This window comes from Aulostomus chinensis, chromosome 15, assembly GCF_037954235.1.
Source record: "Aulostomus chinensis isolate RoL2024-O1b breed Wild chromosome 15, RoL_Achi_v1.0, whole genome shotgun sequence".
Classification (NCBI taxonomy): Eukaryota; Metazoa; Chordata; class Actinopteri; order Syngnathiformes; family Aulostomidae; genus Aulostomus; species Aulostomus chinensis.
In genome coordinates this window covers 20,709,769-20,731,112 of record NC_141334.1, presented here as the reverse complement: position 1 = coordinate 20,731,112, position 21,344 = coordinate 20,709,769, and the positions used below count along the sequence as shown (strand labels likewise).

Sequence of the window (21,344 nt, the reverse complement as noted above, 5' to 3'; positions counted from 1 at the left end):
GCAGCGAGACTGGGACCACCAGATGCCCTTGGTCCTGTGGTCGTACCGAACGGCGGTTCAGGAATCCACCAAGTGTAGTCCTGCAGCCCTCATGTTTGGGCATGAGCTCCGCACTCCTGTGGACTTGGTGTTCGGCCCTCCCCCTGAGCCAGAGTTAAGGGGCGAGCCTGGCCTGGACAACCTCTACAACCTCCGAGAACGACTCCGGCTGGTGCATGAGCTGACCAGACAGGCCCTTTCAGATGCTGGGTCTCGACAGAAGCGAGCCTATGACTCTCGTTGCAGGGGGGAGGACTTTGTCCCTGGGGCACAAGTGTGGGTCTACAGCCTGAGCGGAAGAAGGGCCTTTCCCCCAAGCTGATGAGCCAATGGGTCGGAACTTGTACTGTTCTTGAGAGGCTGTCAGACGTTGTGTACAGGGTGCGGCTGGTCAAACGGAAGCGGGTGGTGGTGCTCCACCGTGACCGGCTCGCACCATACCATCACTTGGCCCTGTCTGAGGGGGGGTCAGGGGTCGAGGACCAGCCCCAGACTCCCGCCACACCTCCAGAAGCCACCGACGGGCCTCCCAAGACAGCTCGGCGACAGCGTCGGCTTCCCCAACACCTCAGGGACTTTGTCCTGGGCGCATGGGTTGCTGGGGACAGCTAACCACCTAGGTGGGGGCTGTGTAGCGTGTTGGGGATAGGTGGGTGGAATTCCCAGCATGCCTTGAGACAGTGTGTTATGGACATAAGTTCAAGTAAATTGTGTTTTAAATCACCACAGATGTTATCTGATACACAGTGATTATTGTTACCGTTCTTTAACTAACTCTACAATGTTCTAGTAACTTACAGCTGCTAGTTATGGAAATAAGCACTTTGACACCATAAGTGAAGTTATGTGCACAGTTAGTAAGCTGTCTGTATTCTGATGTGAATAAAAGGCATCTCTCCTGTAACTGTGCGGAGTATGGGGCACAGGAGCTGCTATAAACGCAAAGATAAACTCTCTGCTTTAGTCATTCTCACAACATAGACCCGTCCTTGCTACAATATGCATGAATGTAGCTGAACTGTTTGACAGACGCTGAGGCATCCGGTTGAACTCATGTAGGCCAAACGGGGATGAGAACGCAGTATACTTCTTATGGTCCTCATGCGGAGGCACATTGTAAAAAGCGAAGGTGAGGTCCATGGTGGAAAAGAAGGCATTTCCCCCGAGCGCAGCACGATCATCAGCCTGGTGAGGCAGCGGATGCGCATACTTCACCGTCCTAGCATTGAGCCATCTGAAGTCTGTGCAAATACGCAGATCACCATTTTTCTTCCACACAAGGACGAGGGGTGATGCATACTCGCTGGATGATTCGTGAATAATGCCTCTTTCTTCCATCTCATTAAGAGTTGTTCTCAACTTCTCATCGTGGCTCGGTGCACTCTGCGGTAGGGTAACCGGAATGGCTTCTCATCCACTAGATGTATCTTGCGCACAAAGTCAGTTGCCTCCCCACAGTCCATCTTGTGTCGTGAGAAGATTGACTTATGTCTCTCAATGATCTGGAGAGGCTTGTCTCTCCAGATGTCAGAGACGGCGCATGAATCCAAGTCCAGATCAGACAGATCAAGCTTGTCCAACACACATCTGACATCCTCCTTGGACCTCGGTGTCACAGGATCTGCAGTAGATTGAGAGTGAACTTGGATGTAATCAAGTTGAGACAGATCCTTGGCTGCAACACAGGGAAATACATCTGCCAGTTTTATGTTCCTTTTCAGCATGAAGGGCTCATTGGTGGGGTTAATAACTCATGGGAAGACATTGATCACCCCACATAGGCGGAACATTCTACCAACCAAGACATTTCTGGTCCTGCATCTTGCTTGGGTTGGTTCAACAACCACTGTAATGCCAACTGACACAGGTGCAGAAGCAGGAAGCTTACCCCACACCAGATATTCACTTTGTGGTTGTAAAGTCACACAACGTTGCAACTTCAGTGTGCAGACCTTGTTGGGCACTGTGACACCTCTCCACCTCTCTGTGTTGGAAAGAAGAGAGAAGAAGTGGTGACAGTCTTCATCAGTGACACTACTGGGCTCAGACATGAGTCGCCAATAACTGTTGATTTTCCTCATTAAGTGAAGAATTTTCTTTATGGCGTTGCTGCCCAATATCAGATCATCCGTCTGTCCTGGCACCACAAACATAGGAATAATCATTTTGCAATCATATACTTCAACTTATAAATCATATGCAGCTTAAGGCGTGACCTGATGACCTGCACATCCAACAATAACAACATCATCTGCAGAGTTTTGTCTCACATCTGGATCACGCTGTAGGAGGCGCTTCACAGCTGGTTCACTTAACGTGCATCCCGTAGAGCCACTATTGATCATTGCCTTCAATGAAACACCTGCTGCAGTGACAGTGGTGTAAAACAGGCTGTCTGACTTTTGTATTCTGTGTGTGCCTTGAAAACATTACAGTTTTATCTGGGGGTATGCTGGAACAGACTGACTCAAAATCCTCAACATCATTTATGGGAGGGACACCAATAGGATCCACACCGTCCTCCCCTGGGCGCAGATCCACTAGTTTCCTACCCGCCAAGTCTGATGTGGGGGGGGGGGGGGGGGGTCTGAGAGAGTCTCTAGAGTCAGGAGGATGTGCTGCAGAGTGAATCATCTCGACTTTATTCACATATACATTCTCACTGGGCCTCCTACTCTCAGTGTGGTTATCATCCAACACATCTTGGACCTCTACTGCAGTCCATTTATCAATTTTTTTTTACCTGAAGGTGATGCCGAGCTCCTTGCGCGGACAGTTCTTGATAAACATGTGCGTCACCTAAAGACTGGGGCACTGTAGCTCCTTGCCTTGCTCTTTGAGGTGGTCAGCAGCAACAACTGCAGCTTGGTTGAGCCTCAGCCAGTAGTTGTATGCATCCTCATTACCTTTTGGCAGTGTAGTGTAAAAGTCTGCTAGGGGGAGAGGTGAAGAGGGGACAGCAACAAAATGTTTACGGAGGAGAGTATAAATGGCATCTGGGTTCAGAGTCACATCAATACCACTGTTCCTCAAACCAAACCTCTCAACATCTTTAGCTCGATCTCTGCGGTGAACAAGCATTTCCTCAGCTTGTTGTTCTGGTCTGATGTTTGCCCTCTTAATGTAAATCTTCATCAGGTCTTCCCATTCGTGCACATCCACAGTGTCCGTGTCATCATCTTTGGAGGTCGGAGGCTCTTTCACCTTCCTTTGACACACCAGTTGGACTTGTGACAGCTCCAAGTTGTGCACAGACACATTGGTGGGTACAGTATGCACACCTGGGATGTTAGGTGTTAGTATACTATGTGCTGAGCCAAGGTGTGCAACTATACTGTCAGCCACCTGCTGGCCAACAAGTTTAATGTCACTCATCTGACTGATGATATCATGTGGAGGTTGAATAGGAGTTTGTGTGAGGGTATCAGAAACCAGCATGCTTGGTGTATGTTCAGTGTGATGGCTCTGAGTAGGAACCCTATCTCTACTGTCTGCAGAGGCCCCAGCTAGAACCTGTCTACCTCCCACCACATGAACATCACCCCCAGGACTATCAAACTGCAACACCATACCTCTACTCCTTCCCCTACTAACACTTTGAATAAAGGGTGTACTAAAATTCCCTTGTATGTAGTTCATCGTTAAATTACACTCGACAAAATCACTCTAAACAAGATCAAAACAGAAAAGCATATAATAACAGAAGGAGAGGAACAAAGTGCACCAGTTACACCACGTTCTGACTGAAACACAGTCCACCTGGAAGCACAAAGTAGAAGCCGTCCAATAAGGTGGCCCCGGCTCGGAGTAAAGATGAAACTCCAAATCAATGAGTCACGGCACCGATGTGACAGGTAACTTTTCTCTGGAAATGCAGCCCCACACTATCGTGGCTATATACATGACAGATGACAATCAGGTGGATTACGAGGGGTTTATTTCTCCACAATAAGATCCTCTCTCCTCTGCAACACAGCAGACAGCAAAGCAATGGCATGGGTTAGAGTGGGTCATGGGACAATCTGAATCATATCAAGATCCTCTCTCCTCTGTGTCGTTCCCACGCCCTCCCGCTATATCAGCAGGTGGCGGTGTTGCGACTGTTTTGCCATAATTTAATATGGACACATCTACTCCGTTACATGACATGAGTCTATCCCAGCGGCTTTCGGTTGTGAGGCGGGGTACACCCTAGAGAGGTCACCAGTCCATCGCAGGGCCAGAACATAAAGACAAACAACCATTCACACTCACTGTCATACCAACAGTATATTTAGAGTATTCAGTTAGCCTAGTTGCCATTTGCATGTCTTTGGACTGTGGGAAGGAGCCGGGGCACCACACAGGCACAGAGAGAACTGCAAACTCCACACAGAAAGGTCCCGTGCCAGAGCTGTGACTTGAACCTGGAACCTTCTTGCTGTGAGGCGACAGTGCCAACCACTGCACCATCATGCCACCAGCTCCAGCCCCCCCGAAACCCTTAACAGAATAAAAGGTAGAAAAAGGATGGATGGATGGAAACATAGAGCGGTTGATGAAAAAAATATGTCAAATTTCTGACCATTCACATGACACTTAAATGTGCATTCAGAGAGTTCTGCCCTTGATGGGTGGTGTTTTATGGTTAGATAAAAGTTGTTCAGGAACAAAAATGCCATCTGGTCTCTGTGCCAGGGGCTGGTGTTTTACAGCAGTGACTTGAGAAACTTGGTGGTAGAGGGGGAAACTCTCAAGGTAACACTTTAATGGAGACGCAGCTGCACCAAACAAGACTATCATCAGTGGGCAAACAAAAGTGCGTTGTCTGTCTGACGGCCTCATTACTTTGAGCCCAACAGCTGACCAACCACTTGTGCTCAAGCCTAAGATAATATTATGTAATATATAATAATTAATGTAAGTGCTGTTGAATTTATGGTAAAATCAATAATTCTTGAATTCATGTTGATAAATGATTTAGATTAAAAATTGTAGATAAGCAAATTCACATGTGGGTTAAAAGATAAAACACGGGGTACTTTCATCATGTACTTAATTTTTTGTGTACTTAATGTTTTGGCCTGGAACTAATGTTTAGTACCTGTGTGCTGCCACGGTAGACATAATTGATGCTCTTATTGCTAAGCGTGGCCGTAGGTGTCAAGGACCTCTCTCACAGCAAGCGGCTAATTAGGCATTTTCTTTGTATTAGCAGTGCATTTGTTTATGTTTACAATACATGACATTGTATCTTGGTTGTGAGCTGATATACTGTATTTGTGTATTTGTGCCGGCAGTTCTCATGGCATGAACGGAAGAAGAAACAAAGTAAATGGCAGTAAGAGCCGATACGGGTGAGTGTTGTGATGAGAACTGCAATTAATACACAGGGTCTGTTTTAACATAAATTTGCCTAAAATGGATAAATGTCTGCCATTAATTTCATTGAGACTTTGAAGGTACAATTTGAAAGGGGATAGTTTTATCCACAACGAGCTAGGTATGGTCCGGTCTTTTGTCATAATACCACCTCATTCCTGAGGAGGTGACACCTCGGCATAAGGGACGGCTCCACTCTGGTCCCTTGAAACTTGTCAACCCTCACAATGGTACCATGTCACTGTGGTGTGAAGAAACTGGGACTGTACAAGTGGTCTGCCCCTGTGTTTATGACTTTATACATCCACAAATGTTGAAATTTGTCTTTGGCTCCACAGGTCGTTGTTAAAAAATTTAAATATAATTAATACAGTAAAACACAGTAACATGGATCTCCTTATCCCCCTTTCAAAACTCTTTACCTAGCGGTGGTGGCAGGGAAATTGGGACAATCCACAGTGCCTTCCATTTTGTTGTATTGCAAAGAATCAAACCAAGCATAATATCATAGAGCCTCAGTGATCTCATTGTTTCAGTCACTGACCATTGCTTGTGATGGTAGGTGAATGTTAGAATTGTCCTTATAAACCAGTTTTCCTCCTAGCTCAAGCTAAGGAAGTTTGCATTTGTTACAATAGGGGAGGACACCTATACTCTCTTGTAATATGCTTCCCCTTTTCATGAGATGAGATCAGTTAATTGTGCCTTCAAGGACAGCTGTATTTGATTGTAATATTTAGGGATGCATGATATTGCTCTTTGTGGACATGCAGATATTGTTATAACTTAACATCCATCCATCCATCCATCCATCCATCCATTTTCTTCCACTTATCCTGTTAAGGGTGTGGGGGGGGGGGGGCCTGGAGTCTGTCCCAGCAGCTTTTGGGCGAGAGGCAGGGTACACCCTGGACAGGTCGCCAGTCCATCGCAGGGCCAACATATATAGACAAACAACCATTCACACTCACAGTCATACCTACGGCCAATTTAGAGTATCAATTAGCCTAGTCCCCATTTGCATGTCTTTGGACTGTGGGAGGAAGCCAGAGTACCCAGAGAGAATCCACACAGGCACAGAGAGAACATGCAAACTCCACACAGAAAGATCCTGTGCCCGAGTCGGGGCTCGAACCTGAACCTTCTTGCTGTGAGGCGACAGTGCTAACTACTGCACCACCGTGCCGCCCATAACTGAACTTATTAACTGAAATAATTAATAATTATTTAATAATAATAATAATAATACATTTTATTTATAAGGCGCCTTTCAAGGCACTCAAGGTCGCCGTACAACAGTTTAAAATAGATAAATAAATAAAATAAAACATGCACGATTTAAAAGAACAACAACAGAAGTCCCTAGGAGAGCACAAGAGAGGGCATTCAGCCATATGCCTGTCTAAAAAGGTGAGTTTTGAGATGATTTTTGAAGGTGTCAATGGAGTCAATGTTTCTGATGTCAGGAGGGAGGGAGTTCCAGAGGCGAGGGGCAGAGCAACTGAAGGCTCTAGCCCCCATGGAGGTTAGACGGAAGGAGGGGACATTGAGGCTGATGAAGGAGGAAGACCTGAGAGACCGGGTGGGAATGTTGGTGTGGAGAAGGTCTGACAGGTATGAAGGCGCGAGGTTATGGATGGTTTTGAATGTATGGAGGAGGATCTTGTAGTCAATGCGGTGTTTTATGGGAAGCCAGTGGAGTTGATGTAGAACGGGGGTGATGTGACTGATGACAGGGGTTCTGGTGATGATTCGGGCAGCTGCGTTCTGGACCAATTGAAGCTTATGGAGGAGTTTGTGTGGGAGACCAAAAAGAAGTGAGTTACAATAATCCAGACGGGAGGTGACGAGAGAGTGGACCAGGATTGCAGCGCTGTTGGGAGTGAGAGATGGGCGGAGACGGTTGATATTCCGGAGGTGGAAGTTGGCGGACCGGATGGTGTTGTTGATGTGGTTATGGAATGATAAGGTGGAGTCGAGGACGACACCCAGACTCTTAACCTGAGGGGAAGGGGAAACGGAGGTGTTGTCAATGGTGAGGGTGAAACTGGGATGCTTGTTGAGTGTGGATTTGGAGGAAATGAGGACTACTTCTGTTTTATCACTGTTAAGTTTGAGGAAGTTTGAGGTGAACCAGGATTTGATTTCCTGTAAACAGGCACAGAGGGAGGAGGGTGGGAGGGTGGAGGAGGGTTTGGAGGAAACGTAGAGCTGGGTGTCGTCCGCGTAACAGTGAAAGTAGATGTTATGCTTACGGAATATCAGTCCAAGTGGGAGGAGGTATATGATGAAAAGGATAGGGCCAAGGACAGAGCCCTGGGGAACACCAGAGGAGAGGGGGGAGGGATCGGATGTGAAAGATTTTAACTGAATGAATTGAGTACGGCCAGAGAGATAAGAGCGGAACCAGTCCAGGGGTATGTCTGATAGTCCAATGGAGGCAAGTTGGTTGAGGAGGATGGAGTGAGATATGGTGTCAAAAGCCGCGCTCAGATCGAGAAGGATGAGAATGGATAATAGTCCGGAGTCAGCTGCCAACAGAAGGTCATTGGTGATTTTAAGGAGGGCTGTTTCTGTGCTGTGATGAGGGCGAAAACCGGATTGGAACTGCTCGTAGAGGTTATTGTTGGAGAGGTGGGCCTGGATCTGTGACACTACTACTTTTTCCAGGATTTTAGAGAGAAATGGCTGGTTGGAGATGGGACGAAGGTTATTCAAGGTGTTGGGGTCTAAACCAGGTTTCTTCAGTGTTGGAGTAACAGCAGCGGATTTAAGAGATGATGGGACAGAACCAGAGGTGAGGGAGGAATGGATGATGGCAGTTATCAGGGGCAGCAGAGACGGGAGGGAGGCTATAACCAGGGAGGATGGAAAGGGGTCAAGTTGGCAGGTGGATGGCTTGGATTTCCGGATAAGTCTGGATAAATCAGCGGCAGAGGGGAGTTGGAAGCAGGAGAGGAAGGGGGCTGGGGGGTGGGGGACAAATGGAGGTGGACAGCTGGACGTAGGAGGGGTCAGTTGCTGGTGGATGGTGGCTATTTTTGTATTGAAGAAAGACATCAAGGAGTTGCAGTGGTCGGTGGAGTAGAAGTGAGGGGGGAAGGAGTCAGGGGGGCGGAGTGAATTGTTGACCAGTGAAAACAAGGCCCTGGTGTTCCCTGCACCAGCAGTGACTTGTTGTGTGAAATATTGGGATTTGGCGGAGGAGAGTGCGTTTTTATATGGAAGAATATGGTCATGGAACATCTGTTTGTGGATATTGAGTCCAGTTTTTATAGAAAGCCGCTCCAGCTGACGTCCTTTGGCTTTCAGTTGACGTAGATGAGGAGAGAACCAGGGGGCGGAGTGGGGAAAGGAAACGGTCCGGGTCTTGAGGGTGGCGAGTGTGTTGAGCAGAGTCTGTAGACCATCATTGTAAAGAGAAACCAGTTGATCCGGGGTGGATGGGGGGGGGGGTGATGATGGAGAAACTGTCAATGCCTGATTTGAAGTCTGCTATATTAATGTTTTTAATGTTACGGAAGGATATGATACGTGACTGTTTGGTTTTGGAAAGTGTCAGGCTCAGGTTGAATGAGATAAGCATGTGGTCAGACATGCTAGAGTCTAAGTCAACAGCAGAGCAGTTGGAAGCAGTGACACCAGAGCAGCAGACTAGATCTAAAATATGGCCTTTAGTATGGGTGGGGAAATCAATGTATTGTTGAAGTCCAAAACTGTCCAGGCAAGAAGTGAAATCTTTAGTGAGAGGGTGATCTGTGTTGTCCATGTGAATATTTAAATCACCTAACAGAATTATGTTGGGTGAGAGTGAACAGATTTGGGTGAGGAATGTAGTGAATTCATCAATGAAGACCTTATTTGGTTTAGGTGGGCGGTAGATGTTCACAAGCACAGCGGGAGTGGGTCCATTCAGCTGTAGTGCCACAGACTCGAATGAGTCTGTGGCACTGAAACAGACAGGCACTGAAACAGACGAGACTTTCCAAGTCTGGCGGTGTATTATCGCGAGACCTCCACCTCTGCTGGTGAGACGGGGTTGACAGGTGTAAACAAACCCATGAGGATTAGACTCGTTCAGCTGAGAGAAGTCATCAGGATGTTGCCACGTCTCCGTCAGACAAAGAAAGTCATACTTACGGTCGAGGAGGAGGTCTTGCAATAGTTGTCCCTTGCCAGTGAGGGAACGGATGTTGAATAATCCCAGTTTGACGTCGCAGAGCTGGTTGGAGAAGGCGACGTTAGCCGACTTGGCTAGGCTGGCTAACGCGCTGTGGTCCACCTTCCTACGGGTGTATCTCGGAGGATGGCGGCGGGTGGAGGACCAGATGGAGTTTATGGCGCTGGAGTCATCAATGCGATAGCTCCGTCTGGCTACGCGGTGGATGTACCTCCGGTGAGAACGGCGATAGATGTCCGGGAAGTGATGCAGTACAGGTGGAGGAGCAGTTCGGTGGTGTCGGAGTTGGAGGAGCTCCGCGCTCATATATTGGATCAGGGTTGAAGCTGGGGATATCACGACGGACAGGACAGTCCACCAGAACACAAAGCTCATAGCCAGATTGTAGATCCACATGATCCACATGGCAGATGTAGACAACGTTCACCGAACCACAGTAGCAGAGACCAGGTGAGTGTAGCACCGCACGCTACAGGTGACACGTGGACATCCTAAACACGGTATTAACAAACCGATCAAATTGACAGTGGGCCCAGTGTAGAGACCAACAGTACCGCGTTCGCCCAGATTATGCGATCTGCTACAAACAGTGTAGAAAATCATAACAAATATTAAGAAACAACAACCGGAGAGCAGCGGCAGCTAATCGCGGCAGCTAATCGCGCCAGCGTTCACTCTAACATCCCACCATTTCACCATCCCATTTCTGGTGCAATGCATCATTATTGTCATCCTCCGCTTTTCTGGGTCCGGGGAGGCATCCAAGAGGCATCCTCACCAGATAACCGAACCACCTTAACTGATTCCTCTTGACATGGAGGAGCACCGGCTCTACTCCTCATGAATGACCGAGCTTCTTTCCCTATCTCTAAGGGAGAGCTCAACCACCCTGTGGAGGAAACTAATTTTGGCCGTTTGTATTCATGATCTCATTCTTTCAGTCATTACCCAGAGCTCATGACCATAGATGAGGGTTGGAATGTAGATTGACCGTTAAATCAAGAGCTTCGTCTTTTGGCTTAGCTCCCTCTTCACCAGAACAGATGCATCACTGCGGATGCCGCACCAATCCGCCAGTCTATCTCCCACTTCATCCTACCCTCACTTTTGAACAAGATCCTGAGATACTTAAACTCCAGCACATGAGGCAGGACCTCCCCCCTGACCCAGAGTGGGCAGGCTACCCTTTTCCAGCTGAGGACCATAGCCTCAGACTTGGAGGTGCTGATTCTCATCCTAGCCGCTGCCCCAGCACATGCTGGAGGTCGTGGTTTGATGGAGCTAAGAGGACCATGTCATTCACAAAAAGCACAGAGACAATATCCTCCTGCCACCAAACTCGACACCCTCCACCACCCAGCTGCGCCCAGAAATTCTGACCATAAAAGTTAAGAACAAAAAAAAAGGGCAGCCTTCGCGGAGTCCAACCCTCACTGGGAAAAAATCTGACTTACTGCCAACAACGTCAACCAGGCTCTCACTCCCTCAGTACAGAGACTGACTTAAGGGAACATCCACCCCATACTCCTGGAGTACCCCCCACAGGATGCCCCTTGGAACACGATCATATGTCATCTCCAAATCCACAAAGCACATGTGGACGGGTTGGGCAAACTGCCATGCCCCCTCCAGCAACCTAGCAAGGGTAAAGAGCTGTTCAACAGTTCCTGGGCCAGGACAAAAAAAACCCAAAAACCTTTGCTCCTCCTCGATCTTAGGTTGACCCTCCTCTCCAGTACCCTGGCATAGACCTTTCCAGGGAGGCTGAGTAGTGTGATCCCCTGATAGTTGGAACACACAGGGTCCATTCGGACTCAATGTCCCCCACTTCCCCCGGGATGCAGTCAGAGCTCTGCTGGAGGTTGGAATTGAAGATCATCTTGACAAGTTCTTCTGCCAGGCATTCCCAGCAGACCCTCGGGTCAAGTCATTTGTATAGCACAAAATCAAAACAAAAGTTCATGACACTTTACAAGTAGAGCAGGTCAAGTGCCACACTCCTTCAATGAATTTACATCCAAAAATTCTCCATGAGCATGCACATCCTGCAACAGCAGCGACGAAAACCTTCCTTTTAACAGGCATCTGCTTTCACTTCTTGTTTGAGTTTACCAGGTTTGTGCGGCATCTTCCCCTACCACCTGATCCAACTCACCACCAGATGGTGTTCAGTTTACACCTGTGCAGAACATATGGCAGCAGATGAAATGATACAACTCTAAAATCAGTCGTAGACCTATGACTTAAGGTGTCCTGGTGTCAGGTGCACCAATGGACATTCTTTTGATCAAACATGGTGATCACACTATCCCACCCATGTGAGCGTTGAAGTCCCCCACAAGGACAATGGAGTGCCCAGGTGGGGCAGCATCCAGCACCCCACCTAGGGACTCCAAAAAGGGTGAGTACTCTGAACTGCTGTTTGGTGCATAGACGCAGACAAGAGTCAGGACCTATTATCCGACCCACAGGTGCAGGGAAGTAATCTTTATTTTCACTGGGGTGAACCCCAACATACAGGCGAAGTCTGGGGGCTATCAGAAAGCCCACCCCGGCCCTCCACCTCTCATCCAGAGCAACTCCGACAAAGGAGAGAGTCCAGCCCCTTTCAAGGACTCTCTTCCAGAACTGCAGCTATGTGCCGAGGTGGACCAACTTAATCTAGTAATGCTGAACCTCTTCCACCAGCTCTGGCTCCTTCCCCACCAGAGAGGTGACATTCCATGTCCCACAAGCCAGCTTCCATAGCCGTGAATCAGACCACCATGGCCCCCACCTTGGTCTGCTGCCTGATCCACAATGCACTGGACCCTTCTGGTTCCTCTTGTGGGTGGTGGGCCCATGGCGGAATGAGCCCATGTATCCATTTCGGGCTGGGCCCCAGGGGCAAAAGCCCAGCCACCAGGCGCTTGCGTGTGGGCCCCTACAACAGGCCTGGCTCCAGGGTAACCCTCTGGACAAGGGACACAAACTCTTTATCTTGTCTTATCTGGTGCAATGCATTGTCGCTTTAATTAATGTTCAGACAGGAAAAAAAGAAAGAAAACCTACAAAACATTATACTAAATGATATGTTTTATAATGACATAACAGAGTATGTGTTGACCGTCATTCTAAACCTAATAAAGATGGCCAACTTTTAGGCATTTTTAATGACAGCAGGTTCATTTATAACAAGCTTTCTCTGTACAAGGAAAAGAGACTTTGTTTAATTAGTTGTAAGAAGCCCTTGACAGCTAGATGAGGTAACTCTTAAGAACTATTGAATGCTTGTCTTTCAGAGCCTGCCAATATAAGAAATGAAGTTGTGAACACAGAGAAGGAAACAAAGCAGAAGCAGTAAGCAGTCCCCTGAAAAATTTGATTTCCCATTTTGGCAAAATCTCAATCAGCAAAAAGTGAGTCCTGGCCTTCAGTCAGTGAAGAAAAGGGCCAACACTTTTGATGTATGAAGAAACGTTAATGGCAAACCACAGCCATAAATCATTACCTTAAGCTCTGTCAATCCTCAGTTTTCTTCTTTAATTTAGCCTCCCTCCCCCAACTTGTAGCCCAGATCACTAAGTGCATTGTTTGCCTTGCCAGCTCCCTTGGCGTATCTAGTATTATTTGGAGCCCTCTGGCTGCTTGGCAGCATGAGAGAATACACAGTGTTGGAGGCATTTATGAGATTGTCCTCAGAGAACCTTCCTTAATATCAACAGTTTGCCTAATGCATGTGACTGCAAACCTGCTGTTGGCAGCAGCAATGCAGAAGTTGTCTTTATGACTGATGTTGGTTGTGATGATTGCCAAGCCAACATGTATTAATTATAGTAGCTTTTAAAAAGACTAATTTCCATGAAAGACAGTATTTGGTACCCAAATGACCTGGCTGTTAATTCCCTAAAACTTTTAATTACTTTAAAATTCATATGGCTGTGTAGCACATTCTTGCAGCATTTCTGGTTTGACTCCTGAATCACTAATATGATTGAGTTGAGCTGTTAAGATGAATTCAATCATCTAAAAACCTCCTTTAATGCAAAAAATAAAAACATTTTAATTCATTTTCAGGAACAGAATAAGTCTGCCTGTCTTTTACACTGATGTAGACAGTTCTGTCTTTCCACTATATGGCCAAAAGCATTGCATTTGAAATTGAATCTACAGTGGAAATTTGATATATTTAACCATCCATATTTGCATTTGATAAAGCCTTACTACTGAGATTACTAAAATCTCAATTTAGAACTATAAAGAAATTCAAAGTCAGCAATTTCAGTAAGCCAGAGCTGTTTATGGAAGAAGCACACCAAATGTCATTCATTCCAATCATGAATTGGGTACATTTAGCCATAATGCTGAGGTTATGTCAGACATGTCTACATGAATGTTCTGAGTGTACAGTGTTAAAATTACTGCAGCTGTCAAATACCAGTCCTTAACATTCCCATACTGCCTGTCTGCTAAGGTAATTACTTACTGGCCATCAAGATGGAGGCAGAAAGAATAACAAAATCAAGAAAAATACCAGAATATTTGGTAAACCCTTGAGAAGAAAATAAATGAGTTTGGATTTGGGTATTGAAGACAAACCTTGGTACATGCAGGATTTAGAAGTATTTGATTTGTGTTCTTTTTGTATGTCTGTTGCAAAATATGGGAATCATAGATGTGGTGAGAAACTCTCCTACATTCTCTCAATGTAACCAAGGAGTGCATTGCAGATGTTGTGCCTACCTCAGCCCCCGGCCACACATACACACACAGAAATCTACCCTTTGGTTAAAGTGATGTTTCTGTTCACTCCAGCTTTGTGGTAACTACTAGAATACACCAGACCCGTACAAGGACCATAGGTGCAGTCATAGCAGAGTGCTTCCATTATAATCAACTTATGCTGCAACACTGCAAAAGGATCTATGTGCAACTGGACTGGGGACATCACATCTTTGCTTTTGTGGCTGGTCAAGCATTCATGCCTCAGTGCTGTAGAAAGCTATAGGCCAGAGGCATTATGTTTTCAGGTTGTCCCATTCTTCTTATCACAATATCGCAGATATTAAGGATGAATTGAAAAGATTTTGTGGTCAAAGGTCACAGACATCCCATAGGATATCTCTTCAAATTTGTCAAAAATATAAACTGGAACCTAAAGATAAAATGGATTTGGTGGTCAAAGGTCAAGGTCATGTCACCTTGTATGAACACAATAGAAACAGATTTGTCAATTAATATTGAAAGAACACCTTTAGGTATATATTTTTTCAAAACTACCACAAAAGTCCACTAGGACACTAGGATAACCTGAACACATTTTCGTGGTTGAAGAATAGGCTCATAGTGAAAAGCTGGGTGGGGACGGTATTTCATGTTACAGATTCAAACTAAATGAGTTCAAACAGGAAGTAAACATATTTTTTGGTCCTTATCTGTAAATCATAACATACATTTTGCATCTGTACAAAAGTTCAGAGCTGATGGCCAAATATAAATGGTGAGGAGGATGAAAATGGTGCCTATGATGATAGTGATTAACCAGTGTATTTGGTGAACAGGCTCACTGTTACAGTTTGGGGACGAGCTCTCTTAAAGGTCGCTGGCTAAACCAGAAACTCCATCACTTTTTTCTTTCACTTTTCCTGTCATCTTTTCCTGGCATTTTTGAGTGTGTCTATCTATTTATTGCAATAGTCATAACTGCTTATGGTTGGCTTGATCTCAGAGCAGTCATGCTCTAACTGAATACTACATGAATGCATTTGTTCGGACAAGTTTCAACATATTTAAAGTACCAGTGAGTAGGAACTAGTGACATCCAGTGGTAAATATGAAGATTATAGCCCTTCTCCCCCTCCATCTTTTAGGAAAATGTTTATGTATAGGATACAATTTCTCAAATTTGGGCACTGAAACGGTCTCATAATACAAAATAGCCAGCACCTACCTATTAGGAATTAGAAACACTTTGATTCCTGCAGTGCATTTACTTTATAAGGCTGTTCAAACACAGTCGGGAAAGATGAAATATTGTCCAGACTTAGGTGAGATCATGTCTGGAATCACAACTCAGTAACAGAAAGGATCACATTATATAGGGTCATTTATAACAACCTGTGAATATATCCTCCTTGTCTGGAATATATTAGAGGAGCATACCTCCATTACACATTTTTGTTCCACAATCATCAAAATAACCATATTGCTACTGTTTTGCATAAGACAAGGTTTCTTGTTGCACTAATGAAAGTCCCAGATATACTTAGTTGGACCAAACCCATTAGATGCACTCACAGCTTGCTGCCTTTCATGGCCAGGAGCTGCACCTGATTGGCTGCTGATTCCAACTTACATTTTGCTGTGATTTAATTACAATTAGTCCGTTCATCCATTGTCTTCCGATTATTCCTATTAAGGGTTGTGGGGGGCTGGAGCCTATCCCAGCATCAACGGGCGAGAGGCGGGGTTCACCCTGGACAGGTCGCCAGTCCATCGCAGGGCCAACATACATAGACAAACAACCATTCACACTCACACTCATACCTATGGTCAATTTAGAGTATCAATCAGCCTAGTCCCCAATTGCATGTCTTTGGACTGTGGGAAGAAGCCAGAGTACCCGGACAGAACCCATGCAAGCACAGGGAGAACATGCAAACTCCACACAGAAACATCCTGTGCCCGAGCTGGGACTCTCACCCTGAACCTTCTTGCTGTGAGGCTACAGTGCTAACCAGTGCACCACCGTGCAGCCCTAATTACATTTAGTAAATCAAATAATGCAGAAATGTATCATGATACAGATTTGTAACATGCACTAATAATTTGTCACAGGTGTCTGTAAGATGATAAGCAAACAACTTCAATAAAGATTGTTTTCTGAACAGAGTTTGGTACAGTGTTACCTCCATCAGTTTTAGCTGCCATGATTCAGCTTTCCTCTCATCACTTTGCTCATCACAGTTGATTGGCCAACTTTACTGTTCAGGTGTTGGAAAAAACTACGACTTCTGTGCCGACCCATTCAGCAATAAATTGATTGTGTGATAAAAAGTAACCTAGTATCACAGTGAGAAAAAAGCAGAGCACTCGTTTGTTTACAGAGCATGGGGCTTAAAGAAGTTAATACTAATATTTTCAACAAGTTGCAAAAAGAAAAATCTGCCAGCAAACAGGTAAAAACTGAAACACAATGGTGCTAATTTGTCTGTCCAGCACCTCAACAGGCTCTGTGGAAAGCAACCTGCCCCTTATGTAAATATTAAGGGCTCAATCTAAGCTAATGGAACAAAATCTATTTTTATACACAATTCTTAGTTTTAGAAAAACTTATTTCAAACTGTATTCCTTTCAAATCCTAAACCCCTAGCACTGTTCCTTTAAAAGGGTATTTTCTACCAGAAAATGAATCATTCATGGTCTCTACCAAAGAAAGCAGTACATTCTGTTGTCTCCAAGATATATTTTTGTTTTTCAGACACAGCAAGTGTAAGTTTTTGCAGAAAGTTCAAATTGGGCTGAAATTGAAACTTTTGAAAGAGACAGTTCCCCAAAGGTCTTGGACATAATCATTCTTAAGAGAATTTGTCAAACAGGAAATCATATTTGATCTCTTTTGGAATGGGGCATTTTTCATTCATCCATCCATCCATTTTCTTCCGCTTGTTCCTATTAAGGGTCACAGGGGGGCTGGAGCCTATCCCAGCGGCTAAGGGCGAGAGGCGGGCTACCCCTGGGACAGGTCGTTAGTCCATCGCAGGGCCAACACATATAGACAAATAACCATCCACACTCACAGCCACACCTATGGTCAGTTTAGAGTATCAATCAGCCTAGTCCCCATTTGCATGACTTTGGACTGTGGGAAGAAGCCAGAGTACCTGGAGAGAAACCACACAGGCACAGGGAGAACATGCAAACTCCACACAGACATATCCTGTGCCCGAGCTGGGACTCGAACCCGGAACCTTCTTGCTGTGAGGCCACAGTGCTAACCACTGCACCACCATGCAGCCTTTTCATGCTTTCTTTCTTTCCCATGTAATTCAGGACATATCCTGCCATGTTTCTCACTTGTATGGAAATATAATTGAGACCTCTTCTATAATCAGCTCAGGAATTATTGGCTGATGGGAAATAATAGCTTGGTAGGGCAGAGTGAACAATTAGCAGACATCCTAATGATTGCTGGTTCAGTGAAATTTCATCCATTTCAATATCATTGCAGTAGGTGGCAGTAGCTTCCATTACATTGGGCTGTATGTATGTTTTGCACATCTCTCTGAGGAAGAGTTTAGTAAAGCAAATCTGAAGAAGATATATGCTGCGTTGCGTGGCCTCCTCCTTTCCACATACAATACAACATATTGGCGATGAGGTTTTATGGCCCTGCTCAGTATTTTGCCACCTTTGGCATTTTACACAGCCCAGGTGAGTGCTACATGTGAGTTTGGTGCACTTGCTGAAGATATGATGAGAGATGAGATTGTGGAGAAAACAAACAATGCTAGAATTAGAGAACGCCTGCTGCTTGAGGACAAGCTGACTCTGGAGAAAGCCATAACAATTTCAGTGCACATCAGCTTACTGCTCTGTGTAGTCACATCATTCTCATCAACTGTATGTTGATGTACCACTGTAACAGTGTCAACACTCTCAGTGGTAGGAGTGGACACTTCCTCCACATTGTGTGAATCAGACTTGCCTTTGCAGACCTTGGCTTAATTTCCATTCATATTATAGTGCCTGCATGTGGCTGATTTAGCTGGACACTTGGGGTCATTTGCAAGGTGTTGTGTGGAGCCACATCGGTCCCAGGTCTTAACAGCAGCAGCCATGTTGAGAGGTGCCGTAACAATTTCAGTCCAGACTGAGCATGCAGTAGCTGAGGCTAAAGTGATGACTGTTACACACTATGGAGCATCAGCAGAAGTTGCTGTGATGTGTGGGGGTCTACTTTCCGAGGTGGGAAACACAGACGTCCACAGAAGCCTTCATCTTCAGCTTCCTGCCCACCTTCCAACACGGCTGCTGCTGGTAAAACCTGCTACGGATGTGGCTCCACACAACTCCTTGCAAATGACCCCAAATGTCCAGCCACATGCAGGGACTGTAATAAGAATGGACATTATGCCAAGGTCTGCAAAGGCAAGTCTGCTTCACAAAATGTGGGGGAAGTGTCCACTCCTACCACTGAGTGTTGACACTGTTACAGTGCTACAAGTTGGTGAGAATGATGTGACTACACTGAGCAGTAAGCTGATGTGCAGTGTCTCCCTTGAGGTGTCAGGCGGCCCCACAATCCCTGCTCATTTGATAGTAAATACTGGACCTGGTGTTTCTATCCTCCCGGAGCACATATACAGAAATCACTTCAGTCACCTAAACCTCTCAAAGCCTAAAAGAAGACTCATCACATACACACAGAAACCCATACAAGTGCTAGGTCGCATGGAACTTAAGATGACATACAAGACAAACAGTGCCCCCATACACATTCAAGTGGTGCCAGCGGGAATGCTCATATTGGATATGGCTCTTTTCAATGCACTGCAGCTAGAGATTTTAGATGTTACAGTGACTGTCAATACAACACTGAACCCTACTGTTCCTGTACTCAAAACTACTGTCAACAAGGAACCAACTGTCGACACAGAGGGAACTGGGGCAGTTATTTGCTTTGTCTACAAAGTCAAGGTGAGACCTGATGTGCAGCCTGTGCAGATGAAGCTATGCCAGCTGCCCTTTACTGTGAGAACTAGAAAAGGACAGAGTGATTAAAAGCATTGACTCCTCACCGTGGGTTTCACCCATTTGGTCTCACCTCAGCTCCAAGTGCATTTCAGCGCATGACGTCTCAGATCCTGTCAGGCCTGGATGGTGTACAGTGTTACCTAGATGACATCATGGTGTATGCCAACACCCCAGAGCTGCACAAGAGGAGGCTTAAAGCTGTGCTGCACTGCCTGAACAGCAGTGGCCTGAAGCTAAACATAGAGAAGTGCTTGTTCAGAAGAACCAAACTATCTTTGTGCTGCATCTGTGATCGAACCTCTCTGTGCTCTGCTGAGAGGAGATGCAAAGTTTCAGTGGATTGATGCTGCAGAGGAAACATTCACTCATCAAGTGAATCAATGTGTAGCTATAAAGAACTGATTTTGACTAGCCCAGCGCTTCCATTGTTTGACCTTACTCTTCCAACACTGGTTACTACAGATGCCTGTGACTATGGCATAGAGGCAGTGCTCACCCAGATGCACTGGGACACTGAAAGGACTGTTGCCTTTGCATCCAGAACTCTTACTTCCAGTGAACAAAACCACTCTATCATTGAGAAAGAGGCTCTTTCCATGTGTGGGTGGCTGAGCATTGGTGCACATACCTGTGGAGGAGGCATGTCAACCTGCGCACGGATCATAGCCCCATACGACGTATCTATCCACAAAAGGTTTCGGAAGAGAACATATGAGGATAATGTGGTGGTCTTCTCACCTCACGTGGTTCAACTACAGTGTGGAAGACAAACCTGGTGTGGACTGCCTGCCTCGCCCTCCCCTGCCCGTCCTTGACCAACTGGAGTTGGAGGAGGACATGGTCACAATAGTGACTGCCGTTCTTACCGCTGTCAACGCATACCAGTTAAATACAGCCTACACAGACTGCCCTGGATTGCAGCAGGTGATCAAGCACCTTTGTCAGAGGTGGCTGCACACTGTAAGAGCCTAGATCTGGCCCTGCTACCCTTTCATTGTGTACGCACTGAGTTGGCTGAAATGGATGGCTACCTGATTCATGGCGCTCATCATGTTGAGATTACCCCAGCTCTTCAGTCAGAACTCATACAGCTGGCTCACAATACTCACCAAGGCATCTGCAGGACCAAATAGAGGCTGAGAGAGCTCTATTGGTGACCTGGTATGGACTTGGATGTCAAAGCTACCATCAAGTCATGTGCCACCTGCTCCCATCATGAAAAAACTGCCAAAACAAGAGGTGCCCTCCTGCAACCCCTTTCTTTTCCTTTCCCACCACTGCCTGGGAAAAACTTGCCATGGATATAGTGGTCTGTTTCACTCTGCTTCCCCTGATTGCAGGTTTGCGATCATACTCTCGGATTATTACAACAAATGGCCAGACATAACCCAGAGGTTACATCTGTTACTCTCACAACTTTCCTGTCCACCATCTTCAGCCATGAAGGCAACCCCCTTGAACTAGTCACTGACAATGGCTCCTCCTTTGTATCTGCTGATTTTGAGGCTTACTCGGCAGCTCAGGGCATTGCACACTGCTGCAGCTCCACTGATTACCCTCAGAGTAATGGAGAGGTTGAGAGATGGAACCGAGTGTTCAAAGACAAAGAAAGGATGCTTCAAGTTCACACAGCCCTTCAAGGTGATTGCTCAGATACGTCTTGCGATGTATAAACTGCCCAACGGTAGGGTATGGAATGCCATGCACCTGTCACCTGCATCGTTCCCTTTGTTCAGCCGAAGGACGATTACATGCCCTCTCACACACCTCTGCCTGCCTGAGCTTCTCCCACTCCCTAGAGGGGTCGCAGGCAGATTCGGCCTCCTGCTTGACTGGAGGACTATGTTACTGCAGTTGCTTTTTTTTCAGAGGGGTGGGGTTGGGTAAGTAATAGACCGTTACACTTTCACACACTTTCGTCTTAAACTGTTGTGTATTTTCTTTAATTTTGGCGTACATGCATGGAGTTTTTTGTATTTTATTATATTTAAAGCATGTGATGGGGTCTTTCGTATTTTGAACAATGCAA

At 45.9% G+C, this 21,344-nt stretch overlaps 1 protein-coding gene across 1 annotated transcript; it reads right to left on the bottom strand.

The window, feature by feature from the left end:
- Positions 1-6,767: 6,767 nt before the first annotated feature.
- LOC147249140 (uncharacterized) lies at positions 6,768-9,976 on the bottom strand. The gene is made up of 3 exons (XM_086179126.1): positions 9,459-9,976; positions 9,257-9,350; positions 6,768-8,799 (listed from the first exon to the last, which is right to left on the bottom strand). Exons 1-3 carry the CDS (start codon positions 9,974-9,976, stop codon positions 6,787-6,789), a joined length of 2,625 nt encoding a protein of 874 aa, XP_086035252.1. The 3' UTR covers positions 6,768-6,786.
- Between the last annotated feature and the right edge of the window lie 11,368 nt (positions 9,977-21,344).